Here is a 25064-nt window from a genome sequence, read left to right as displayed (position 1 = left end):
CCTGCGAGCTTTGGGATTTGACTCTGCCTTAATATTCTTGAGCTATTGAAACTAGCTCAAGGGTTTGCGAAGCTAAAGTGGCTATGGGCAGTGCACATAGTTCGAAAACCCGATAGACCTTGAGGTCTCAAGGTGCTAGAATGGCAACCTCGCGCCGGAAATCGCAGCATTGGAAGACCCCCAAATAGCTGACAGACGACATCAAAAGAGCCGCTGGATTCAGGCGGCACAAGACCGTGGCATTTAGAAGACCCTACAAGAGAATACTCAGCAGTGGTCGTTTATCGGATTACAATGATGATTGATGTTAGGTTTCACCTACAGTTTTTACTTTTTGAACATCCCGTTCACATCTGTTTTGTTTGCTTAATATCAATATTCAATACATATGATACTATACATATGGCTGGTCCCTATTTGATGCTCCTCTAGCAATCGATTTCGGGAAGGGATCGCATGAGAGCAGACTTGACGGCTTGCGCTGCGGGAACTGGGTTTCCACCACCGGCGACGATCCTCAGGAACTATAAAAAAAAACAAGTTGTCAGTTATATTATATAACAAGTTACTAAATAAAAAATTTCAGTTTTTAGTGGCCCCACTGTACTATAATATGCTATGCCCAGTTAAAACCCTACTGTTTACTAAGCTATTAAACTGATCGCGAGCAATTTGCTCTTATCCATTGAGGAGTTCTGTTCTCCATCTCCGAAGACATTCATCAGATCTTCACTAAATTATACGGGACCACCTTCACAGTATACCCTATCAAACAAAAAAAAATTTTCAAATCGGGCCAGGGGTCTTTGAGTAATCGGGGAACATACATAAAAAAAAAGAAGTCTTTTTTGGAAGTCGGTTAAAAACCGGTCAAGTGTGAGTCAAAATCGTACAGAAGGGTTCGGTACCGTCGCTCAAGAAATAACACTTTTTTTTTGGGTTCTATACACAGAAGGTAAAACGAAGCTCTATTAAAGTCACTCTGTCTTTATGTTTGTCCGTCTGTCTATCTGTCCGGGTAGGTATCACAGGTCTCTAGCTCGTAGACGAAATGCGTTACAAACCTGAAATTTTGGTATTTATTGAAAAGCATTGACCCGAAACCGTATTGAATCGAAATTAAATTAAATTACTTTACATGGGTACAACTATACCAAGTGGGGTATCATATGAAAGGGCTTTACCTGTACATTCAAAACTGATTTTTATTTATTTTTATGTAAGTATAATAGTTTTTGATTTATCGTGCAAAATGTTGGACTCGCACTTGGCCGGTTCTTTCATAATTAGCTCGTCTTGATGAATAAGATATATATACTAATATTATAAATAGGAAACCTTTGTATTTTTGTATGTTTGTATTGAATAGGCTCAAAAACTACTGGACCGATTTCAAAATTTCTTTTACCATTACTTAGAGGTATTCTTTCGAATCCGAATAGGCTATATTTTATCCCGGAAAATAGATAGGATTTTTCGTGGTAGTGTCCACCCGTGCGAAGCCGGGGCGGGTCGCTAGTAAGATATAAAGATACTTACGTCTGAAAGTGGGCCAAAGGCGTACTGTGCGGCTTGCTGTACTTCAGGAAGGGTGGCGGCGGTGACCGCGGCGGCCATGTTGTTGCTTCTCACGTTGAACGCGGTGTAGAGACGCTTTGCTGCGCAGTACTGCTCGTTGAAGAGGCTACACGTAGCAACAGAATACATAAGACGAGGCCGCACGATGCATTTCCAACCAGTAACCAGTATAAATTACCCAGCTATTTCTATTATTGTCGTGTTGAAAATTGCTGGCGTGTGTACAGAAAAGAGCCGATTCACGTTTGGTTTTTAGGAAAAAGAAACCTGTCTATCCGTCTGCCCGTCTGTCGTGTCTGTCATGAAAACCTATAGGGTACCTACTTCCCGTTGACCTAGAATGATAAAATTTGGCAGATAGAGAGCACAAGTAAAGGAAAAAATCCGAAAACCGTGAAATTAGAGACAGCTAGCACAAACTGTAGTATCTAAACGTAGGACAACTTATGGCCAAAAGGCCAGCGTGAAATTAAAAAAAATATATACGTACGGAAATTGATATACGTTGCATTGGTTAAGAATGCGGTCCCAGGCCTCTTCGAATTGATAGTTTCTGCCACCGCCGAGGCAGTTGCCACGGGCTCCAGCCTAGAACATTAATCAATCAATCGTCTAAAATATTATTGACTAACCGACGCCCGCAACCTCGTCCGCATGGATTTAGGTTTTTCGAAATCCCGTGGGAACTCTTATGTGCTAATCCAGGATATTATCTATCTCCATTTCACAGCCAAATCCGTCCAGTGGTTTTTGCGTGAAGGGTAACAAACATACACACACACATACACACAAACTTTCGCCCTTATAATATTAGTGTGATTGAATTAAATGAAATTAAATGCCAAAATATTCGATATCACCTATTTAGGCTACAAGTGCTTAATTAATTAACCATATCCTATTAGGTTCCATCATTGATTAGACAAATATTACCTACATATTATCAATTAGGTTTTAAATGATACAAATTATATCACGATATGTTACATGAAACGTATAAAAAGTACCATCAATATCAATAAAAGTCCAAATAGGAGTAGATCCAGGTTAGACAATATCAGACGGTAGCACCTAGTTTGATTAATGATGAAGCTATGAATGTTGGAACGAAGCACGAACAAATATGGTCTGACTGAGAATGCAAGTCATCTGCAAACTCATGTATTACAACGGAACGTGCTATATTTTACAGTATTTCTGGAAATAAAGATGAAAAATATATAAGAAGATACTAACTTACTGAAAATATATCAACGTCCAGTTTAAACCGCTGGATCTACAAACTTAAGAGGGGTCCCTCCGTCACTTGCTTCATACAAACGTAGTTCCAATTTCATTTGAATATTAAGCAACCAAAGTCATGAAATTTTGCAGACATATTCTAGAAACTAATATCTATGCCTGTGGTTTTCCAGATTTCTGTTAAAATATTCGGTTTCAAAGTTACGCGGTCTTAAAAATTCATATACAAATCTTTGAGCCCCTGTTATTTTAAAACTACATATTTTTAGAAAAAAACTAAAACACCACAGGCACAGATATTAGTTTCTAGAATATGTCTGCAAAATTTCATGGACTTTGGTTGCTTAATATTCAAATGAAATTGGAACTACAATTGTATGGAGTAAGTGACGGAGAGAGCCGTGTTAAGATTTTGAATGTTTTGAATTCTTAGAGACCCCGCAATTAATTTTGAAGAATCCCTTACACGCCTTCCCTTCCATCCCTTTACAAAACTTAATTCCACGCGGACGAATTAACAGGAAAAAGCTAGTAATCCTCATTCATATACATTCAATCAAACATTATTTGACGATTCAAAAATCGGGCTTTTTTACTAAAGACTTAGGCATGCGCTTGACTGCAATCACACCAAACACGAGATTATGCAGCCTAAGGTGGAACGCGTCTGTGCAGAAGGTGCCTATTCACTCTTCCTTTGAAGGTACCAATATTACAGCTAGCGGGAAAAACGACATTCCACATTGTAGCAGTGCGTATTAGAAACGAGGAAGCAAATCGCTTCGTACGAGTCCGTGGGTTTTTTTTTTATAAAGAATACATATTAGCCATGTTAATCATGACTAATACTGCCCTTTCCCCTCTAATTAAGCGTAAAGCTTGTGCCAGGAGTGGGTACGACAATAGTGCAACGGGTGGGGTTTGAACCGCCGACCTTTCGGAATTTAGTCCGCTCCTCAAACGTTGAGCTATCAAGGCTCTAAATCCGTGGGATTGCGATGGACCTTGGCGGTTGGCTGTTATCGCGGTTCGAATGGCGAGTAAAATGGGTCCAACCAGAATTAAAGGAATACATACCGAATAACGGACGGCGTTGGGGGTCATGACTAGTCCGACGATGTCGTCGATCGAGCGATTAAGGTATCGTTGGATGTAGCTGGCCAACGCAGCTCGCAGGCCGACGCGACCACTTGCAGCGGTGTTGATGAGCTAAAAATCGGAATATTAGATGTAAAGATGAAGTTAAACAGCACTAAAACCCGACTACTAGGTACCCGCGAGATCTGTCTGTGGCATCGTAGCTCCAAACTAATGAACCGATTTTAATTTAGTTTTTTTTTGTTTGAAAGGTGGCTTGATCGAGAGTGTTCTTAGCTATAATCCAAGAAAATCGGTTCAGCCGTTTCCAAGTTATCAGCTCTTTTCTAGTTACTCTAACCTTCACTTGTCGGGGGTGTTATAAATTTTTAATTTACACTTGTTGATATTGTTCTACTATATTTATATTTACGAAATTAATGAACTCCAGGATATCGGTGGTACGTTATGATGACTGTCCAGATGATGGAGTACTTACAGCAGCAGCCTCGCAGGAGTCACCAGGTACACCGCGAGCCATTGCCCCGACGATGGAGATGATCTGGATCGCGGAGGTGGCCTGGCTGGAGGCGTTGCTAACATTGCCAAATCATGGCAAGCATCAATCATCATGTGCCCGTAGAGTGGGATGTCATCGCCGCCGATGAACTCCAGGATACCGGTGGTACGTTATGATGATTGGACAGATGATGGAGTACTTACAGCAGCAGCCTCGCAGGAATCACCAGGTACACCGCGAGCCATTGCCCCGACAATGGAGATGATCTGGATGGCGGAGGTGGCCTGGCTGGAGGCGTCGCCTAACATTGCCAAATCATGGCAAGCGTCAATCATCATGTGCCCGTACAGCGGGATATCACCGCCGTCGAGGAACTCCAACACGCTGGTGGTGATGTTTCTGAGTGGTAGAAATATGTAATAATTTTAGTTGTGAGACTGGGACCTTAAGCTAAGTTTCCACTAGCAACAAAATCTTGCAGAAGACGTACAGTTTATATTTACCTATAAAATCCCTTCTATCGCATATCCCTTATCTCTCTCTCATCTTTCTTTCTCAGAAGAAATTATATCAGCCTGGCTGTCCAGCGCGGAAATGCAGCCAGCATTCTTGGCACCATTCCACGCGGACATGATTTGTATAGTAATTAGATAAGGCTGGCTTTAAGTTTTATTGTAATATATTTTATTTAAAAAAAAATAGTAGTTGTGTAAGAGCCATCGAAAGGATAGAGTCGCCGTCGTAGATATCTTGCTCGGGTTGCATGACCAAATGAGCATATTATATTGCTAGATGATACCCGCGACTTCATCTGCGTGGATTTACTTTTTTTTTAATCCCGTGGGAACTCTTTGCTTTTCCGTGATAAAAAATTGCCTTTGTCAATTTCTGGGAATTAAGCTACCTTTGTACCAAACGTAGAAATTGTTTGAACGAATGGGTCTTTATGAATCCCGTGGGAACTCTTTAATTTTTCGGGATAAAAAGTAGCCTATGTCCAATATGTACCAAACATAAAAATCGGTTAAACGGTTGGATCGTGAAAAGATAGACAGACAGACAGATACACTTTCGCATTTATAATATTAGTATGGATGAGGTACTTAATATAATCATGTATACAAGATTATTACCTATATTATACAAGTCATACCTGTTGATCATTTGACCATTGTCGGTAATTACAGGAGCTTCCGATATGTCGTAAAAGTTCACATTCGCGGTCGGCAGGGAGAGCGCGCTCTGTTGGCAAAAAGAAAAATAAGGTTCTAAGAAATAAGAAAATTAATAGCTGCAGCACGATGGTCAAGTTTGAATCGTAGACGGGGTTTGAATATTTTAGTATGGAGACTGGCCTACCTATATTTGCCATTATATGGCCTATGCCTGCCATTTAATTTTTTCCCAAAATAGCGGCCACGCATAAAACCTGCATTTATCAATACAAAACAAGTTGTACTTGTAGATGGGTTAGAGTTTAGACTGTTGTACTGATGACTCCACCAGTACAACTTTGTTACCTCAGAACTGTGACACTTTGAAAGATATTGACTCATACAATATTTGTGTGTATTGATGCCAGCTATTGATTTAATACAGGTTATATGAGTGGCTGCTATTTTGGAAAAAAAGGAAAATGGCGGCCTTATAGGTAGACCAAAATCATCAAATCTCACAATAAGATATAAATAATTTTTAGCAAAATCTTTTGTTTTATTTTTATTCAGATACCTACTAGTTAGCCCTTGACTGCAATCTCCCCTGGTGTGGTAAGTGATGATGCAGTCTAAAATGGAAGCAGGCTAACCTGGAAGGAATATGGAATCTAGCGATGTTTTGTAGGACCCACACAAAGTATAAATTTTAGTAAAGGCCTAATTTCTTATTGAGGGTGATGAAAGATTTTTTAAATATAAAACAACAATTAAGTTAGAATTTTAATGTATTATAATCTGTTTTAGCTGTGGTAGCCTAGTGGTTAGAACGTCCGCCTCCGAATCGGAGGTTGGGGGTTCGATTCCGGGCACGCACCACTAACTTTTCAGTTATGTGCGTTTTAAGCAATTAAATATCACTTGCTTTAACGGTGAAGGAAAACATCGTGAGGAAACCTGCATGCCTGAGAGCTCCATGTTCTCGAAGGTGTGTGAAGTCTGCCAATCCGCATTGGGCCAGCGTGGCAGACTATGGCCTAAACCCTTCTCATTCTGAGAGGAGACCTGTACTCAGTAGTGGGGCGGCAATGGGTTGATCATGATAATCTGTTTTAGTTGCCAAGTAAAATAAAATGTATAAATAGAAGTATTTAACGTGCTTCATATTATGGTCTCTTTCTTGTACTGCAAACCACCGCGCCTTTAGTGCATTTCCTACGGCCTACCATTTAGTATCCAGTTGTTATCGTGCGTAATTTACTACGCACTTTGTGTGTCCCAACCAACCATTACACAATCGTATTTTACATGTCCCGTTGTCGTATCGTATGGTGTAAAAAAAAATTTAAACCAGCGAGAGTCTAGATCTTTTAGTAATCCAGCTAGCGGACTGAAGATGATTTATATATCCATTTACTCCGCACGTCTGCGACACGAGATCACTCGGGATTAAGTTTTCTTCCTTGCATTGTTCATAAAAGATATGTGCGGATATGAAGTTGAAACTGCATACATTTTTATATTAGGTACAACTAGCTGATGCCTGCAAGTTCGTCCGCGTGGACTTGGTTTCCAAAAAACTCGGTAGGAACCTATAGGTATTTGCCTTACCTACTTCCCAGAACTAGCTCAAAACACTGCAAGGCATATCGTTTTACGTCTAGGTTCAATACTTTTGATGGTATCTAACCTATAGGATGTATAAATCATCATCATCGCGTGCCTTCTTCGAAACGAAGTTTGGCGATCATCATCCGAAAAGCTTCTCTATTAAAAGCCGCCTCTTTCAACTTCGGGTAACTAAGCCCTGTCCACCCCCTTATATCGTCCAACCATTTAAGTCTTTGGCGACCTTGAGCTCTTTTGCCTGCAATTCTCCCTTCCAAAACTAATCTTGGGAATGAGAATTGTCCTCTCTGTAAATGCCCAAAGAAAGCGAGCTTCCTTCGCATGATGGTGGACATGAGTTATCTCTCTTTGTGAACCAATAAATACAAAAAAAAAATGTATAAATACCTACTGCAATAGGTATTTCCTAGGATTAACGGATGGACCTCTAAGTATCCCGTGGGAACTCTTTGATTTTCCGGGATAAAAATAGCCTATGTCTGTCCCCGGGATGTAAGCTAACTCTGTATCTAATTTCACCAGAATCGGTTAAACTGTTAAGCCGGAATAAGCTAGCAGACAGACAGACAGCCAGACAGACTTTCGCATTTATAAATTTAGTATGGAAGTATGGATAATATACTATGAATATTCTAATCAAAAAAAAACTAAATTAAAATCGGTTCATGAATTTAGGAGCTACGATGCCACAGACTAGATACACAGATAAACACGTCAAACTTATAACACCCTCTTTTTGGGTCGGGGGGTAAAAATACTAACAACGCACTTGTACCTACTGTACGATTTAGGCAATGTACCTACTTGTCATCATTAGTCTATTCAAGAGGTCAATTAAGCGTGCGGCTAAATCATCGTTATTGGACCATTGCATTGTAACGAGGACTCTCGTCAACTAGTAGATCCAAATTCCACTTAATTTAGCATTAAAATACGAATAATAAAATTATTACTCGTAGTATTTAAATCAATCTCGGAAAGACATTTGTGGGAATGATTGTAATCATCATCATCAGCCTGTGGACGTCCACTGCTGGACATAGGTCTTCCCTAAAGAGCGCCACCACACCCGGTCCTCAGCCTTCCTCATCCAGCCACTTCCCGCCAGCCGCTTAATATCATCGGTCCATCGTGCTGGAGGGCGTCCCACACTACGTTTGCTTAAACGCGGTCTCCACTCAAGGACTTTCCGGCTCCAACGGCCATCGCCTCTACGACAGGCATGGCCTGCCCATTGCCACTTCAGCTTGCTAATAGTTTGGGCTATGTCAGTGACCTTGGTCATTGGAATGATTGTAATAGGTATCTAAATATCTGACTGACTGACTGATCTATCAATGCACAGCTCAAACTGGATGGATCGGACTGTTTGGCATGCAGATAGCTATTGTGACGTAGATATCCGCTAAGAAGCCATTCTTGAAAATTTAACCCCTAAGGGGGTAAAATAGGGGTTTGAATTTTGTGTCCAAGCTATTGAAACCATGCTCTTAAAAAAGCATAATACGGACTCAGAAAATTTCAGTTTTCTACCTACTACGGTTCATGAGATACTCGCTGATAGACAGATAGGCGGACAGACAGATGGATATAGAGATGGACGGACAGCGGAAGCTCAGTAATAAGCTCCCGTTGGCAAAACCCTAAAAACGTTATCTACTTTGTTAACTAATTAATAGTTCACTGCGGTCTTATAGACCCAAAACTAATCATTTCAGGGTGGTACAAAACAGTCAAATAGTCCAGTCAGTTGTAGCAAAAGCCTTTGATGACCATATTATGTATCTTTTACTCGGTTTAAAGTCGGCCAATTATTCAAATTTACAAACGAACGATCAAAAAACCGTTCAATATTAACAAAGGTACACAGTACAACTTTTGACGTGTAAATTCAAAATTGGAACAAGATGGCGGCCAACCACAAAATAACCAATCGGAACAATTCTCTAACAAGCACGTTGACAGATGCGGTTACGATCTCCCTGGTGAATTATTTGGAAAACAGTTTCCAGTTATCTCTATTGGGAGTTTCGAGTCAATTTTTCGACCTCGCTAACAAACGAACGATGACATTACGATTTTGCTACCAATAATATTTTGTCAATTTGATAAAATGAAATGAAAAATACATGTACAAACTATGGCCTTACTATTAAACGTTGCATAGCTGTTGAATAGTCACACCGATTCCTTTCTTTCTGTTAACAACAATATAAAATTCATACAAGATAAAGTTGAAAACTAAAACCCGAATGCGATCGTCTTATTAAACGCTGAAATATTATAGTAAAATTGTTTTTCTGTTGCTTGGTACATTTTAATGTTGTAGTACATTTACATTTATGAACTCAGATTTTTTTCCTCTTTCATATTTTGACATCCCACTCGATACAATAGCAAAAAAAATTGTTGGAGACCCCCACTTATTTTCATGTAACATCCGTTAGGTCAATTTTTTTCCTATAAAGTGTAGCCTATGTCACCCGGACCTTTACGACGAATCGATTGATACCCATTCATCAAAATCGGCCCAGTAGTTTAGGCGCTACGGTGGAACACACAGAATCTGGATACAAACATACATACTCACATACATACATATATAGACTGCTAAAATCATAACTCTTCCTTTTGGCTTTGCCGCAGTCGGGTAAAAAGAAGACAAAGCATTAAGTAAATTATGGTAGAAATTTTCTTAGGATAATATTGCGGTGAGTTCCCTTCCCAGGTCCTCACGCATATTTACTAATTTATTTCAATTCTTAGGTTTAATAAATATTTTATCACAAAATAATTATTATTATTAGATAAAATCCATTTTGAAGGAGAATCTAAAATAAGTTTATAAAGAATATTGAACTGTACTAATTTTGCATGCCTGATTATTATGTAAGGTGATTTTAATTTAGTTTTTTTGTTTGAAAGGTGGCTTGATCGAGAGTGTTCTTAGGTATAATTCAAGAAAATAGTTTCAGCCGTTTGAAAGTTATCAGCTCTTTTCTAGTTAAGTACTAAGTATAACCTTCACTTGTCGGGGGTGTTATAAATTTTCAATATACACTTGTACACAAAAAGGTTACCATCAAACACTAACTTGCAACAGTTCGGCAGTTACACATAGATAGGGCTAAAGAGAAAGTCAACTTCAATGAAAATTCAATACACGAGTGTATTTCAGTGTGATCTCAGTACACGGAACTGCCACGTCAAACGCATTACCATGTAAATCTGCGGGTTCCCACGTGAATTCATATCCAGAGATAAGTACCGAGATACTCCGTAATGTGTGCATAAATCTTGGGATTTGACAAATAGGCGGGCTTATGTAATAGGTCTGAATATATAGAGCTAGGAATTTCGATCTTATATAAGAATTTATGGAATAAAGCGGTTTCCTATGAATAGTACTAGTCTTCACACTAATATTATAAAGGTGAAAGTTTGTATGTGTGTGTGTGTGTGTGTGTGTGTGTGTGTATGTTTGTTACTCCTTCACGCTAAAACTACTGGACGGATTGGGCTGAAATTTAGAATGGAGATAGATTATACTCTGGATTAGCACATAGGCTACTTTTTATCCCGGAAAATCAAAGAGTTCCCACGGGATTTTTAAAAAACTACATCCACGCGAACGAAGTCGCGGGCATCAGCTAGTCACACTAATATTATAAAGGCGAAAGTTTGTATGTGTGTGTGTGTGTGTGTGTGTGCGTGTGTATGTTTGTTACTCCTTCACGCAAAAACTACTAGACGGATTTGGCTGAAATTGAGAATGGAGTTAGATAATATCCTGGATTAGCACATAGGCTACTTTTTATCCCCGGAAAATCGAAGAGTTCCCGCGGGATTTCAAAAACCTAAATCCACGCGGGCGAAGTCGCGGGCATCGGCTAGTATAACATAAAAGTAAAAAGACTTTACTCTTTACGACCATATTCCAATGGATGGTATCTATATGGTTTCAGATCTGAGGCTGAGATCTATTGAGATTAGGCAGGTATTTTATGCTTGTTAAAACGTTACTCAGAATTAAAAAAAGACAAATTTATCTCAGATACATAACTCTGTCTCGTTTAATAACTATAAGCAAATCTGAGCAAAGACAAAATACGCTCTACCTATAGATTTCAAGCTCAGTAAACTTCTGGAAACGTTGAATTATGGATGCATTTAACGATTACTCTGGACAGAATAATTTCACTGATAATAACCGGGACTTATTGCCTACATTTTGCTCTCTTAGACTAAAAGGTATGAAATATTCAAATCAATTTCAGCGCTTTAAAATTCACAGACACCCTATCGCTTAAAGCGAATGTCACTCCCAAATCGAGATTTCAATACAGGAGTACCGGGTTTCGGCACGACAATGTCACGCCAAACAAAATATTCTCGGAAATCTGCGAATTCCCACATAAATCCGCGTTGAGAGATGAGAATTGAAGAGATGTGTACATAAATCATAACTAATACCTACATCCTAATGGAATTTTGAGATCAGTTGGCGTTGTATTTTCAGAGAAGTGGTGAATTCTATTAAATTCAACGCCAACAGACTTATGAATTATGATGATTCAAAAATGCTTGTAAAATTCAATTTTACTGAAGGAAAACTGGAAAAAACTGACTGACTGACTCATCAACTTTCTTCTATACTAATAATATTATAAAGAGGAATGGTTTGTTTGTTTGTAATCGCTAAACTCTGAAACTACTGAATCAATTTAAAGATAATCAATTCTTTACCCATTTGAGTGTAATTTTATGAATAGTATTTTGATATAATATTATTGTATGCCTAATATTTTATTCTGGATAGAATTTGATCCTGATTTCTGGGCACATAGTACAGAATAGAGCTAATCATAACAAATGAATTCTTGAAATAAATATATTTTTTGCACAAACATAACGGTCATCAAAAAATCAAAAAGAAAAAATGACTTACCTGTGCCAAAAGAAATACCAATACGAGAGGCAGCATTTTGATGGTCTTATGGAGACCAAACGGTATATACTATACACGTACAACCCTCAAAAATACCTCTATTTATATCAATTTTGTTATAATGTGTAAACAAATAACACGTAAACGAACGCAACTGTTCAAATCGACCGCGCTTCGCAAACATAGGGTTAACAAATTCAAATTTACCATCACAGAAAACATTATTAATTCTTATCGTTACAAAAATAGAGGTTAAATTCGATCAAAAATTATTTTCACAAGTGTAAAAATAAGGTTGCAATCAAATTATTGTTCAATAGATTTCAAACAAGAGCTGTAATTAAATCGTTTATTCTAATTGTTTTTCGTTTACAAACGTTTCGTGTATTTTGTTAACAATAATGTTAAATGAAGACATTATACTGGTGTTTAACGTCATAATCTGCAAATAATAATATGTGGGAGGTTATTTAATTAAGAGTGGTGGTTCTTTAAAAAATATTCATAATTGCTTATTTGGTAAAAGAAAACGCTTTCGCATTACCTTCTAGGGGTTCTCTACGTAGACAAACGCATAAAATATGAAAAGACAATTAATGTATATTAATTTTGAAAAAGAAATCCACAATTCCATACTAATATGATAAATGCGAAAGACTGACTGACTGACTGCGAAAGATGGCCCAACATTAACCGATTTTAAAATTTGGTACAGAGTTAGCTTTTATAGCGGGGAAGGACATAGGCTTCTTTTAATCCCGGAAAATAAAAGAGTTCTCAAGGGATTCTTAAAGGCCCATCCGTTTATCCGATTTATATGAAATTTTTTACAGAGGTAGCTTGCATCCCGGAAACATACATAGACACCTTTATCCCGGAAAATCAAAAAGTTCCCACGGGATTCTTAAAGGCCCATACGTTTATCCGAATTATATGTTTGTTACAGAGGTAGCTTGCATCCCGGAAACTTACATAGACAACTTTTATCCCGGAAAATCAAAAGGTTCCCACGGGATTCTTAAAGGCCCATCCGTTTATCCGATTTATATGAAATTTGTTACAGAGGTAGCTTGCATCCCGGAAACTTACATAGATAACTTTTATCCCGGAAAATCAAAAAGTTCCCTCGGGATTCGTAAAGGCCTATACGTTTATCCGATTTATATGTTTGTTACAGAGGTAGCTTGCATCCCGGAAACTTACATAGACAACTTTTATCCCGGAAAATCAAAAGGTTCCCACGGGATTCTTAAAGGCCCATCCGTTTATCCGATTTATATGAAATTTGTTACAGAGGTAGCTTGCATCCCGGAAACTTACATATTGATTTGTAACGGATTTGATTTCCGGGATAAAAGTTTTCTATGGGGACAATTCCTACGGGATTTTAAAAAAACCTGAATCCACGCGGACGAAGTCGCGGGCACCATCTAGGAGGTAATAAAGAAGAAGAAGAAGAAGAGGTAGATATCATCAGTATAGAATGGATCTAGACGTAAAACGTTAGATAAAAGGTTAGATATCATCAGTATAGAATGGATCTAGACGTAAAACGATATGCCTTACAATAGTTTGAGCTAGTTCTGGGAAGTAGGCAAGGCAAGTATAGGTTCTCGCTGTGTCGGCACTTCATTACTCGAAGCGCAAAAGGAATGGCTCGCGGCGTTTCGCCATTTACCTGGTTGGTACATTTGCGTAGGGTTGTCACTGAAAGATAATAGAAAATATTCATTTGCTTATTTTGCAAAAGAAAATGCTCTCACGTTATGTTCTGTGAGTTCTCACTTAGGGTGAGATCTATAGAGCGCGCTCTGCCTTTGCTTAGACTTAAGACAGAGTTAAAACGAGACAGAGCTATATCTCTCACATAAATCTGTCTCGTTTTAACCCAATCTTAAGTCAGAGCAAAGTCAAAGTGCGCTTTATAGATTTCAGCCTTAGACTTCGCACATTAAAAAACAATATTGACACATTCCAAAAATTGGCAGTTCTGAATTACAAGCTACAATGGTTATTGGTTACGGGTATCTGTAACTATATTGTGCGAGGAAAAAGACGTCCTTTGTAATTATCCTCGTCTTGATATCTTTTATAACCTATGAGGGTTACGTACGTACTAGTGTCATTTTTTTCGTTGTCGTTCACAAAGCTTTTTACTTATCATATTATGAACAAGTGTAAATTAAAAATTTAAAACACCCCCAACAAGTGAAGGTTACAGTAACTAGAAAAGAGCTGATAACTTTCAAACGACTGAACCGATTTTCTTGGATTATAGCTAAGAACACTCTCGATCAAAGCCACCTTTCAAACAAAAAAACTAAATTAAAATCACTAGTTTAGGAGCTACGATGCCACAAAAAGATACACAGATACACAAGTCAACCTTATAACACCCCTCATTTTGGGTCTGGGGTTAAAAGTTGAGATTTTAGATTGGATCAGTTCTATTTTCAATGTGCTCCAAACTTACTGAGTACCTACATTAGACTGATATGCACTGGAGGCTGGAGCCTTACGAGTTTGACAAGTCTATGCTATATCAACTTTTCGGAAAATTCGTAAAAGTATTATTATTTTTCCCATAGTTGCAACCCTACATAGTGCAATAAAGTTCCCAGCAACTAAAAACTGTTTACGAACCAACCGACATCGTCAGCACTTCTCATTTGCACTTAACAAAAGCGTACCTACTTAGTGACTTATTAACATAATGAGAAATTATTAATTCAATACTACATTATATTCATGAGTTTTGAGTGTTTGAGTGTTACCGGTAACGTTTTATGAAAATAAGAGATACTAGCTGACGCCCGCGACTTCGTCCGCGTGGATTTCGGTTTTTAAAATCCCGTGGGAACTCTTTGGTTTTCCGGGATAAAAAGTAGCCTATGTGCTAAACCAGGACATTAGCTATCTCCATTCCAAATTTCAGCCAAATCCATCCAGTAGTTTTTGCGTGAAGTAGTAACAAACATTCACACACACACACACACACATACAAACTTTCGCCTTTATAATATTAGTGTGATTTATTTCGTGTAGGCCACAGACCACCCCAGTAGATACCACATGTAAGGTAAACCATGCACACCAAAGATTCGTGTTTTTGCATGTATAAACCCGCTTGCTCGAATTGCATATATGCCAGTGATAGAGTGAACTAGAGTGAAGGAACTCTCGTTAAGAGGGCTCTCTCCGTCACTCGTTTCATACAATCGTAGTTCCAATTTCATTTGAATATTAAGCAACCAATGTCCATGAAATTTTGCAGACATATTCTAGAAACTAATATCTATGTCTGTAGTTTTCTAGATTTCTGTAAAAATATTCGGTTACGCGGTCTTAAAAATTTTCATACAAATCTTTGAGCCCCTGTAATTTTAAAACTACATACCTGTTTTTAGAAAAATCTAAAACACCACAGACACAGATATTAGTTTCTAAAATATGTCTGCAAAATTTTAGGGACTTTGGTTGCTTAATATTCAAATGAAATTGGAACTACGATTGTATGAAACGAGTGACGGAGAGAGCCCTGTTAAGATCCTGAATTGACGATATGTTAAATATTAAGCTATGGGCGACGTGAAATCAAAGAAAAAGAGAAATTGAAATCAAAAAAAAAGGAGTCATTGTTTCATGTAAGATTGTAAGCGTTTATTATCTTCATACAGGATGTAACCAGAACACTAGCAAAAACTTAGCGTTCTTATTATACTACCTAAACACAATCCAATGCCAATAATCTTAATAAATAAATTCCCTTATTTTGTAGTTTTAGTGATTTAGTATTTTTCAAACCCGCAATGTATAGCGTGCAAAATTCGAGTCAATGCCCCCTTAGACGCAGCATTGACTCCGAGTAGGCCTACTTACGCAACGTTCGTTGACCTCTAGCGTCAATCACATGTTTTATTTGCAATATATTGTGAACTTTTAAAAAATACAGGTTTTTTTCGCGTTTTTTGTGGTATCTTATCAGTAATCAATATTATTACCTCTGTTCGTATTTGCTAGCGTTCTGGTTACACTCTGTATAAGTAAGAAAACGGGTCTTTAAGAGAATAGTCTCAACAATAGTGTAGAGACACCCATATCTGACAAAAATAACAATAACTCCGCTCGTGAAACAATACAGACATTCTGAGGCGAAACAATTTCACGGAGATTCTTGATCCGCAGATTTATGCAACATTTGTACGCGGGCTCCACTCCACTGTGTAAACTCAAATACTATGGAGTATTGCGACCGTGGCATGACCGAAGCGGGCTCATAAGCGGACTGGCTTTATAAGCGTAGAGATTCTGCATCAAGCAAGCACCCTTTTTTCGGTGATCCAGGCCTTTGCCTGGGATCTTACCTGGTGATAAGTGATGACTGATGATACAGTCTATAATTTGGAAGCGGGCTAATCTGGAAGGGGTATTATTAGTCGCTTATCGGTTTCTACAATGGCATCGTACCGGAACGCTGAATCGTTTGGTGCTAAATAGCTTTTTGTGATGCCTTACACAGCTTTTCACTCCAGACTTTTGTATTTATAGTAGATAAAGCCTCTATGATATACGCGTTAAGAATAAAACAAAAAATAGCACATTTTGATGACACTTTCATATAATTTAACTTTTTGTTGTTAATGTAAGTTGTCTCGTATTCTTCGCAGCATGGGGAACAATGTATAAAGCTTCTAAAATTAATTTTAATTACATTAATATAGATATGTCCCTAAGATAGCTGATAACAGCTCATAAAATAATAATCACAACGAATTACCGATGTAATAATTCAACAGTCCGCTCCGCTCATGAGTGCGGCTGACCCGAAAGTCCAATCCACGAATAAAGCTGGAAGGTAATCCACTGTTTCCTACGGGATGGTCCGCGTGATTGCAAACAGGGTGTTCGTAAACAAAGAAAATATGTCGCGCACACATCGCGAACAAAAAAGTAGGTTGAGTTTCGATCAACACAAAAATTGTTAGGTAACCAGTCTCGTATATTATTTCTGCAGCCTTTTGCACCTTCACCTATTCTTCACATCACGTCTCCTCGTCTCCTTCGCCTTTCTACTGTCGCCCTGCACCCGTACATACTTGGTCGAAATTCCACGTACGCGTAGGTACGAAACGACTTGCCTCCTTGTTTCTGATTCGAACCGCTAGGATATGGAATGCGCTTCCGGCATCAGTTTTGCTCTCCACTTATGGATAAATACGTTCACGTCAAGAGTAAATAGGCATCTTCTAGGCTAGCGTACTCCATCTTAGACTGCATCATCACTTGCCACACTAGCCAGATTACAGCCAAGCACTAGTCTATAAAAAAAACCCAAATTTCGTTCATGTTTTAGGTTTTTTTAAGGAAAAGAACGCAAAAACCTTTTATTTTCCCAGAGTAAAAAGCAGCCTCACATTTGCCTTACTCGCTCTGGCTGTGAAATCGGTAGAGCCACTTCGAATATTAACCCGAATAGATAGACAGACAGAACAGGTTTGTGCTCTTGCGCCTTTTACAGTCCGAATATTAACCCGAATAGATAGACAGACAGAACAGGTTTGTGCTCTTGCGCCTTTTACAGTCCGAATATTAAGCCGAATAGATAGACAGACAGAACAGGTTTGTGCTCTTGCGCCTTTTACAGTCTCTCTACAATCACCATACAGCAGTCTTCAAAAAAATTATACAATAACAAAAACCTCTGAGAAACTTAAAACTGATTTATCACGTTTAAATAAATAATTTGACTCGTAAGCCGCGAAAAAAATCACCCTGCGGGCTAAGATAAGCGGGATCTTCTTATAAATTATTTATTAACTGCTCCCCGACACTTCTCTTGTTACGAAGCGCTTTGTTCGAGAATTTTATTCCTAAAAACCGGCAAAACGAAATGAGAAATATTTCTTGCTATTTGAACAACGTTTTGAGGGCTTATTTCAGGATTTGAATGTTTAAAATGACGAATATTTTATTGCGTTTTGCTTAATATATAATAAAGTATCAGATTAACGAAGTTTAAATACCTCGGTAAAATTATTAAGACCCTATAAATTTTCAACAGTCTACGTAGGATTTAAATTATCATGAGAGGTAATTGCTCGGATGACGTACGCACTATGTGCGCCGTTTTTAACAGGGCTCTCTCCGTCACTCGTTTCATACAATCGTAGTTCCAATTTCATTTGAATATTAAGCAACCAGAGTCCATGAAATTTTGCAGACATATTCTAGAAACTAATATCTGTGTCTGTGGTGTTTTAGATTTTTCTAAAAATATGTAGTTTTAAAATTACAGGGGCTCAAAGATTTGTATGAAATTTTTTAAGACCGCGTAACTTTGAAACCGAATATTTTAACAGAAATCTGGAAAACCACAGACATAGATATTAGTTTCTAGAATATGTCTGCAAAATTTCATGGACTTTGGTTGCTTAATATTCAAATGAAATTGGAACTACGATTGTATGAAACGAGTGACGGAGAGAGCCCTCTTAACCCCCGACCCAAAAAGAGGGGTGTTATAAGTTTGGCGTGTGTGTCTGTGTGTATCTATGGCATCGTACACTCGGAAAAATAATTCGCTTGGCAGAGCATACTAATGCGCGCGTATGTATAACACACAAAGATACGACCCGATGCTATCCGATAATAGATACACTCACACTTACTACACTCACTCACACTTCTAGATAACCTTACCAGTCGTATAGGGTTGCAAATTTCACATTTGTCAACATAGTTCTGATGGCCGAGTGGTAATAGTGTTGAAGTTCTTAAATATGGCGTGAGTTCTAATCCTAGTGGGGGATTGCTTTTTTATTTTTGCAATTATTTATTTTGTCTTCTTTATACAGTCAAAATTATCATACTTTCAAACAATATAATTATAAGCAAGAAAAAACAAAAATAATAACACTTTTCTATTTTAGAAGTTATTTATTTGTCTTTTGTGCAGTTCATAAATTATTATAATAAGCAAGAAATAAATAAGACGCTTGTCAAAAAATTAACACATCAAGTTAACAGAAGGTATACAAAAGAGGAAAAAAAATTGACATACTTTATCTACTCCTATTACTCCTATAGTAATTTAAAACCAATATCGATGTGAAGTATGCTAAAAGTCGGTCAAGTATGAACGTAATGTTTTATTTACGTTTTGGGTTACTTTTAGGTTTGTGAGATGAATCAACATGTTAATTACTTAGTTAGAAATCAAAATCAATTATAACTTCTAACTGCAATAACAATAACATCACTCACAAATAGAATTAAATTAATTACCTATACTTTATTTAATAATGTATAAAGGTAGGCCACCCTCGTAAGCTATTACTTTTTGTAATCGACTCGTCATGTTAGTAACCATATTCCAGCAAGTCTATGCTGCCCCGCAGAGACTCCCAGGTTGAAGTTACCACTTTATTCAAAGTATAATATATCGTTTACCTGTTGTTCTATTATTATAGTATTTTACGTCCATCCTTGTCCGACTCAAAAGATTTTTCATTATTAAAAATAACAACGTAATTACATCAGTCAAAGTTTATATATTTCATTGCAAAATGAAAGTCTATGGTCCTGGTGCAAACCATTCGTAATATTTTCTTCGTAATGTATTCCGGCCGCACGCAAATGCTTCCGCACAGTTTGTAGAACTACATTGTGCTTGGTCGCTGTCAACCAAATTTTTAAAAAGGAATCCACGCTATGCATTGCAACGATTTCTTGGTGGTGATGTGACTCCATCTTATAAGCTGATGGTTTGGGCCCAGGTCAACAATTGTCTACATGCCCCGTTTCTCCGTAGTGACAGACCCACAAGCGCACGGTATTCATCTGTAAATGATTATATCCTGGATTAATACATAGGTTACTTTTTATCCCGGAAAATTAATGAGTTCCACGGGATTTTTAATAACCTATATACACGGGAATGAAGTCGCGGGCATCAACTAGTATTTAGTATATTGGTTACATTGTTATATTATAATGCGTCTGATTAAAAGTATTAAATGGACTAAAAACATTACGCTAACATTTAGAAAATACTAAATGCACATAAGTAAAACCATAAACATAATTTCAATACGAGTAGGTTATATTTGTTTACTTACCGATATCATCGATTTCGGTTATCGAAATATTCCGCTCAAATAACAATCTCTGCTTTATAAACAAAGATAAATAAATGTTCCATGGTGAAGTTCAGTAGTTATTCAGTGTGAAAAATAACACAATACACCATAAATGAATTCACTACAAGGATCTATTAATCCGCGTGCTCAAGTTCTATTTGACAATAATTTATAAAATAGGTAGGGTAGATTTAAAAAATGGGACATCAACTTGATATTGCCATTCTGTAATCTATAGGTATACCTACACCGCATAATTTATCGTTTTGTGGGTTCGAAACATTTCAGTGATGAATAGACCTTAACTGTCTTGTTTTAAAGCTTAAATTCGTCCACATATCTACAGCCAGCACTGCAAGTGAAAACTGCTAATTAAAGTCGTGAATTTTAGACGTTATCTCAAGGTGGTTTAAGGCCATTTTACTCTGACATAATTGTGCTTCGACGATCGGATTCTATCAGCGTGGGTAAGCGGCAATACTACCTAGTGCCTGCTGTGGGGAAATCAGCGAAATATGTAATTTGTAATTATTGCAAGTAGGTATGGTGAAAAGAGACCGACAATTCATTAAAGAGAGATAGGTGTAAAATAATAAGTAAACGAGTTATGCACACACATAATGCTTCGTTGTGTTGCCTGCTTACCGATTTGTTTTGCTTTGTGTACGAATAGCTCCTAATCGAATGAACTGATTTTAATTTAGTTTGTTTTTGTTTGAAAGGTGGCTTGATCGAGAGTGTTTTCTTAACTATAATCGAAGAAAATCGGTTCAGCCGGTTGAAAGTATATAGCTCTTTTCTAGTTTTCTTATAGAGGTTTTTGTGTCGGGGGTTTTTTAAATTTTGAGTAAGTTATAAAATTATTTATTAGACTAGTACAGCTAAAGTTTACATCACGTTTTAACTGCAAAAAAAAAAAATTGTCGAATATAGTCGAGGAAATATCAACTCATATAAAAAGTGGTTGAGTGTAAAATAAAAAATCCATTTTATTTTGTTCAATTATTTTAAAAAGCAAACTAATTATTATTATAGGACGACGCCACTCTGGTCTCATGTTAACTTGGCGGTATATGCTCGTAAGTCTCGAAGGCTAAGCCTTTGAAATAAAACAGGTTACCTATTATTTAATAAATACCTAATAATCCCTAATAAAAAAAAATATGTGAATATATACAGACAGTTAGATTGAACTCGGTCTCAAAACATTTAAGAACATAGTCACCCTACATCTGAGGCGTTTTGTATGACGTTAATAACAGATGTTGGAACGGACGTTTGCGAAAGCAGCGTCTTCAAAATAAAGAGGATATTAAATTCTCGAAAATTTTCCGTCTTGGTACTAGTATCTACTAATTTACAGTAGTTAACAGGCCTCTCTCCGCCACTCGCTACATACAATCGTAGTTCCAATTTCATTTGAATATTAAGCAACCAATGTCCATGAAATTTTGCAGACATATTCTAGAAACTAATACCTGTGTCTGTGGTGTTTTAGATTTTTCTAAAAATATGTAGTTTTAAAATTACAGGGGCTCAAAGATTTGTATGTAAATTTTTAAGACCGCGTAACTTTGAAACCGAATATTTTAACAGAAATCTGGAAACTTCAGACATATATTAGTTTCTAGAATATGTCTGCAAAATTTCATGGACTTTGGTTGCTTAATATTCAAATGAAATTGGAACTACGTTTGTATGAAGCGAGTGACGGAGAGACTCCTCCTAAGAGAGTAATGACACTACAAACTTACTTATTTCTAATCTTTGTTAAAAAAACATAAAATACCATTTTTAAATAAGTAATAATCATTGTAATTTTGTTACAGTAATTAAGATTTCACTATAATTACGAACATGACATAACAATAATATCTATAGGTGTCCACTCTGAGCGTTAGAAATATTTGAGTGACTTCACAAAATCCGAAAAATTGCTATCGATTCGAATATAAAATTGGCAAGTATAGTACACTTTTTGATGGTCAGTTGTTGAATTTTTAATAAAATAGTGATATTACGTAAACTTAAAACTAGAGCTACGGACCACTTTCTATCTGGGCATATAAAATGTATCAAAATATGTCTTACTTTCAGTTTTGCATTTTCTTTAGATTTTTTCTAGTAATATTAAAGTGAGCTAGATTTTTTTGTAATTTTTAGCAACAATTCTGCAGCCCGTTAATTGATGCATCAAGTGTTTAGTACTTACTAACTTAGTACCGTCGTGACTCGTAACTTCGCCTGGGTTTTGACATAATTTTGAAGTTGGCGCTAAAACTAGAAAGTTATTTGGCAACACTGAATGATAAAAGTACTTTTTCGGACCAAAGCTATTGTACAGGACAAAAATCTGTCTTAAAACAAGTGAAGTAAGGTGGAAAATTCGATCACAAAGTGATTAGGCGAAGTATGGGTGTGTTTGCCTAACTTCACCTACATCACGCCATAGCATCAATTATTAAACAATTGTATGAAAAACGTCATAGTACAACAAGTCTAAGCAATTTAAAATGTCACAGTCGAATATAAACCTTACTAAAGCATTATAGACTAGGTTTTTGAAAAAAATGTATAGTAGGCGAAGATAAGTAGCGTTCTGAAGTCAGTTGCATACTTTAGTTATAACGCTGATAGGGCTGCCAAAAATCATGTTAACTTACCTCACTGCAAAATAAAGAGGGGTGATGGCTTGAGCAAAAAGGTTTTTTTAATTTTAAATATTTTTATTGTAGGCGCCTAAAATATTTAATCAAAAAAGTCGTAAAAACAATATTTCCATTTTTTTATAATAAATAATAAAATCAGACTCAACTAGGTCAGTTCGACATAAAAGCTCATATTATAATTTAATCCTTATTTTGAAGCTAAATGGTAGATTAAATGTTATCAAAAACAAAGGGAATGTTAAAAAATTTGCCTCGTAATGATCTTCAAATTCTTATTCATAATAGTATTATTTATTATTCTTAGACATTAAATCAGACTCGGTCAAGCATAGACATAAAAATACAAATATTTAGTAATCAGTTGCTTCTAGCTTAATAGTATAGTAACAAAAAACAGTTATCAAAAAAAAAACAGAATCAAGGTACAATATTTGACTTACAATTCTTAAAATATAAACTCAACAATTACTAATAATCAGGTCAGTCAAAGACATAAGAACTAAAAATAATATAATGAGGCATTCATTTTCATGAAAATAGTATAAGTAAAATAACTATTGTACGTTGTAATTACTCAAGTCGATATTAAATATGATTTGACCTCGTCGACAAATTTTTGGCTCAGGCAGTACTAAAATAATATCATCTAAATGCTTCATAGGCCAAATATCATCAACTGTAGGGTAAGTAAAAACTGATCCTCGGTTAACTTTCGATTCCTTCTTTTTTCTCAGAAATTTGACCTCAGGAATGTTATTTTTTATTGATATTACTTTTCCTACGAAGTGCTTCACACTCTTTTTTGTAACAAATTGAGCTAAAATCCAGGAGTCTGTTTTTAATTTATTATCACTTTCTGTGAAGTATTCAATGTCAGAAATTCCGTAGTGTATTGATGGTTCTATGTTTTCTTGTTCTTCTTTTTGGCAGGTCGCGATGAAATCGTCCATTGTTTCATATTCTGAATCATCCGTATCATCTATTTTCATTTCAATGTCAGTTGTTAAGCTAGATTGACTACTAGATCTCTTCTTTCTTCGTTTCACAGATGTGTGCTTTTGCATCTTCTTTTTTGCTTTAGTAGTTTCTCGACTTTTTCTTTCTTTAATTTCATCATTTGGTTCCTTTTCAACAGTATCTGTCATTTCTTCTTCCTCTTCTTCTGTTTCTTGTGTTATTTCTTTTAGGACTTTTCTTTGTTCAGCTACTACTCTTTGTCTCTTTTTAATTGGGACTAGTTTCATGTGTAAGGCAGACCGTGTGATTGTTGTAACCCCTTTCTTTTTCAAATTCCTGTTTCCTTTCTTATTCTGCAGTATTTTCTGAGACGGCCCAGCTTCGATAATGACATCAGAGGTTATAATAATTTTTGTTTGGTTTGTTTTAAGGCAGTCTGGGATTACGTCAATAAATGGCATATTTTCTTTATCATTCCTTGAAATTTCACCCAAATATTTAACATTTGATTCTTGCGACGAGGATGCCTCAGCATTTTGCATATATTGAAGTAGGCAGTCTGGGATTATGTCAATGAATGGCATATTTTCTTTATCATTCCTTGAAAGTTCACCCAAATATTTAACATTTGATTCCTGCGACAAGGATACCTCAGCATTTTGCTTATATGGAAGTAAGTAAGTATTGACACTCCTGATACACAAGTTTTTGAGGCTTTCAGGATTTTTTTGCATTAGCAATGGCTGCAGCAATGAGTCAGAATTTACCTGCACAGTTTTAAGTTTTTTTTCTTTTTGCCTTTTATTTCTTTTTCCTGTTTTTACTAATTTTTGTTGAGTTGTTAAATCTTTAAAATCTTTTTCGCAAACCGATTTGCCCGGTGGCACATCTAATTTCTTGTTTCGTACTTTTTTATTAGGATCTGCACTGCGAGTCTCCTTCAGCCAGTCTAATAATGCATTGTCAATAGTATATGTCATCGTTTGTTGGTTTGAACCTGCCATTTTACTAATTACTTTGTCGGGGTTGAATGGCACAATGCCAGTGCTTTTAAATCCACTGATTATGTTATGATTTTTTTCGTTAAGTTTTTCCACTAGTTGTTTGAGTAGATTTGGAAAATGTCCCTTGTGAATTGTTGCTTCTCTCGGG

The 25064-nt window shown here is 36.7% G+C and overlaps 1 protein-coding gene across 2 annotated transcripts; it reads right to left on the bottom strand.

The window, feature by feature from the left end:
- Positions 1-203: 203 nt before the first annotated feature.
- Positions 204-22496, bottom strand: LOC123876421 (fibroin light chain-like). Of its 2 annotated transcripts, XM_045922674.1 has the most exons (8): positions 22378-22496; positions 13827-13855; positions 5571-5659; positions 4621-4816; positions 3898-4029; positions 2069-2166; positions 1540-1684; positions 204-524 (listed from the first exon to the last, which is right to left on the bottom strand). In XM_045922674.1, coding segments are annotated over exons 1-8 (786 nt in total). In that variant the 5' UTR covers positions 22379-22496; the 3' UTR covers positions 204-428. The 2 variants fall into 2 exon arrangements, with proteins under 2 accessions (XP_045778630.1, XP_045778632.1); XM_045922676.1 differs by lacking the exon at positions 13827-13855.
- Between the last annotated feature and the right edge of the window lie 2568 nt (positions 22497-25064).

The sequence above is a fragment of the Maniola jurtina genome, chromosome 21, assembly GCF_905333055.1.
Source record: "Maniola jurtina chromosome 21, ilManJurt1.1, whole genome shotgun sequence".
In the NCBI taxonomy this organism is placed as follows: Eukaryota; Metazoa; Arthropoda; class Insecta; order Lepidoptera; family Nymphalidae; genus Maniola; species Maniola jurtina.
This window is presented reverse-complemented; position numbering and strand designations above follow the sequence as displayed.

What these genes read in the sequence shown, in the direction of transcription:
- LOC123876421 (XM_045922674.1), bottom strand. An exon ending in TGCAACGTATATCAATTTCC is followed by an intron (nt 1,685 to 2,068) that starts GTACGTATATAT and finishes TGCTACGTGTAG; the next exon opens with CCTCTTCAACGAGCAGTACT. An exon ending in CCTTTGGCCCACTTTCAGAC is followed by an intron (nt 525 to 1,539) that starts GTAAGTATCTTT and finishes TTTTTTTTATAG; the next exon opens with TTCCTGAGGATCGTCGCCGG.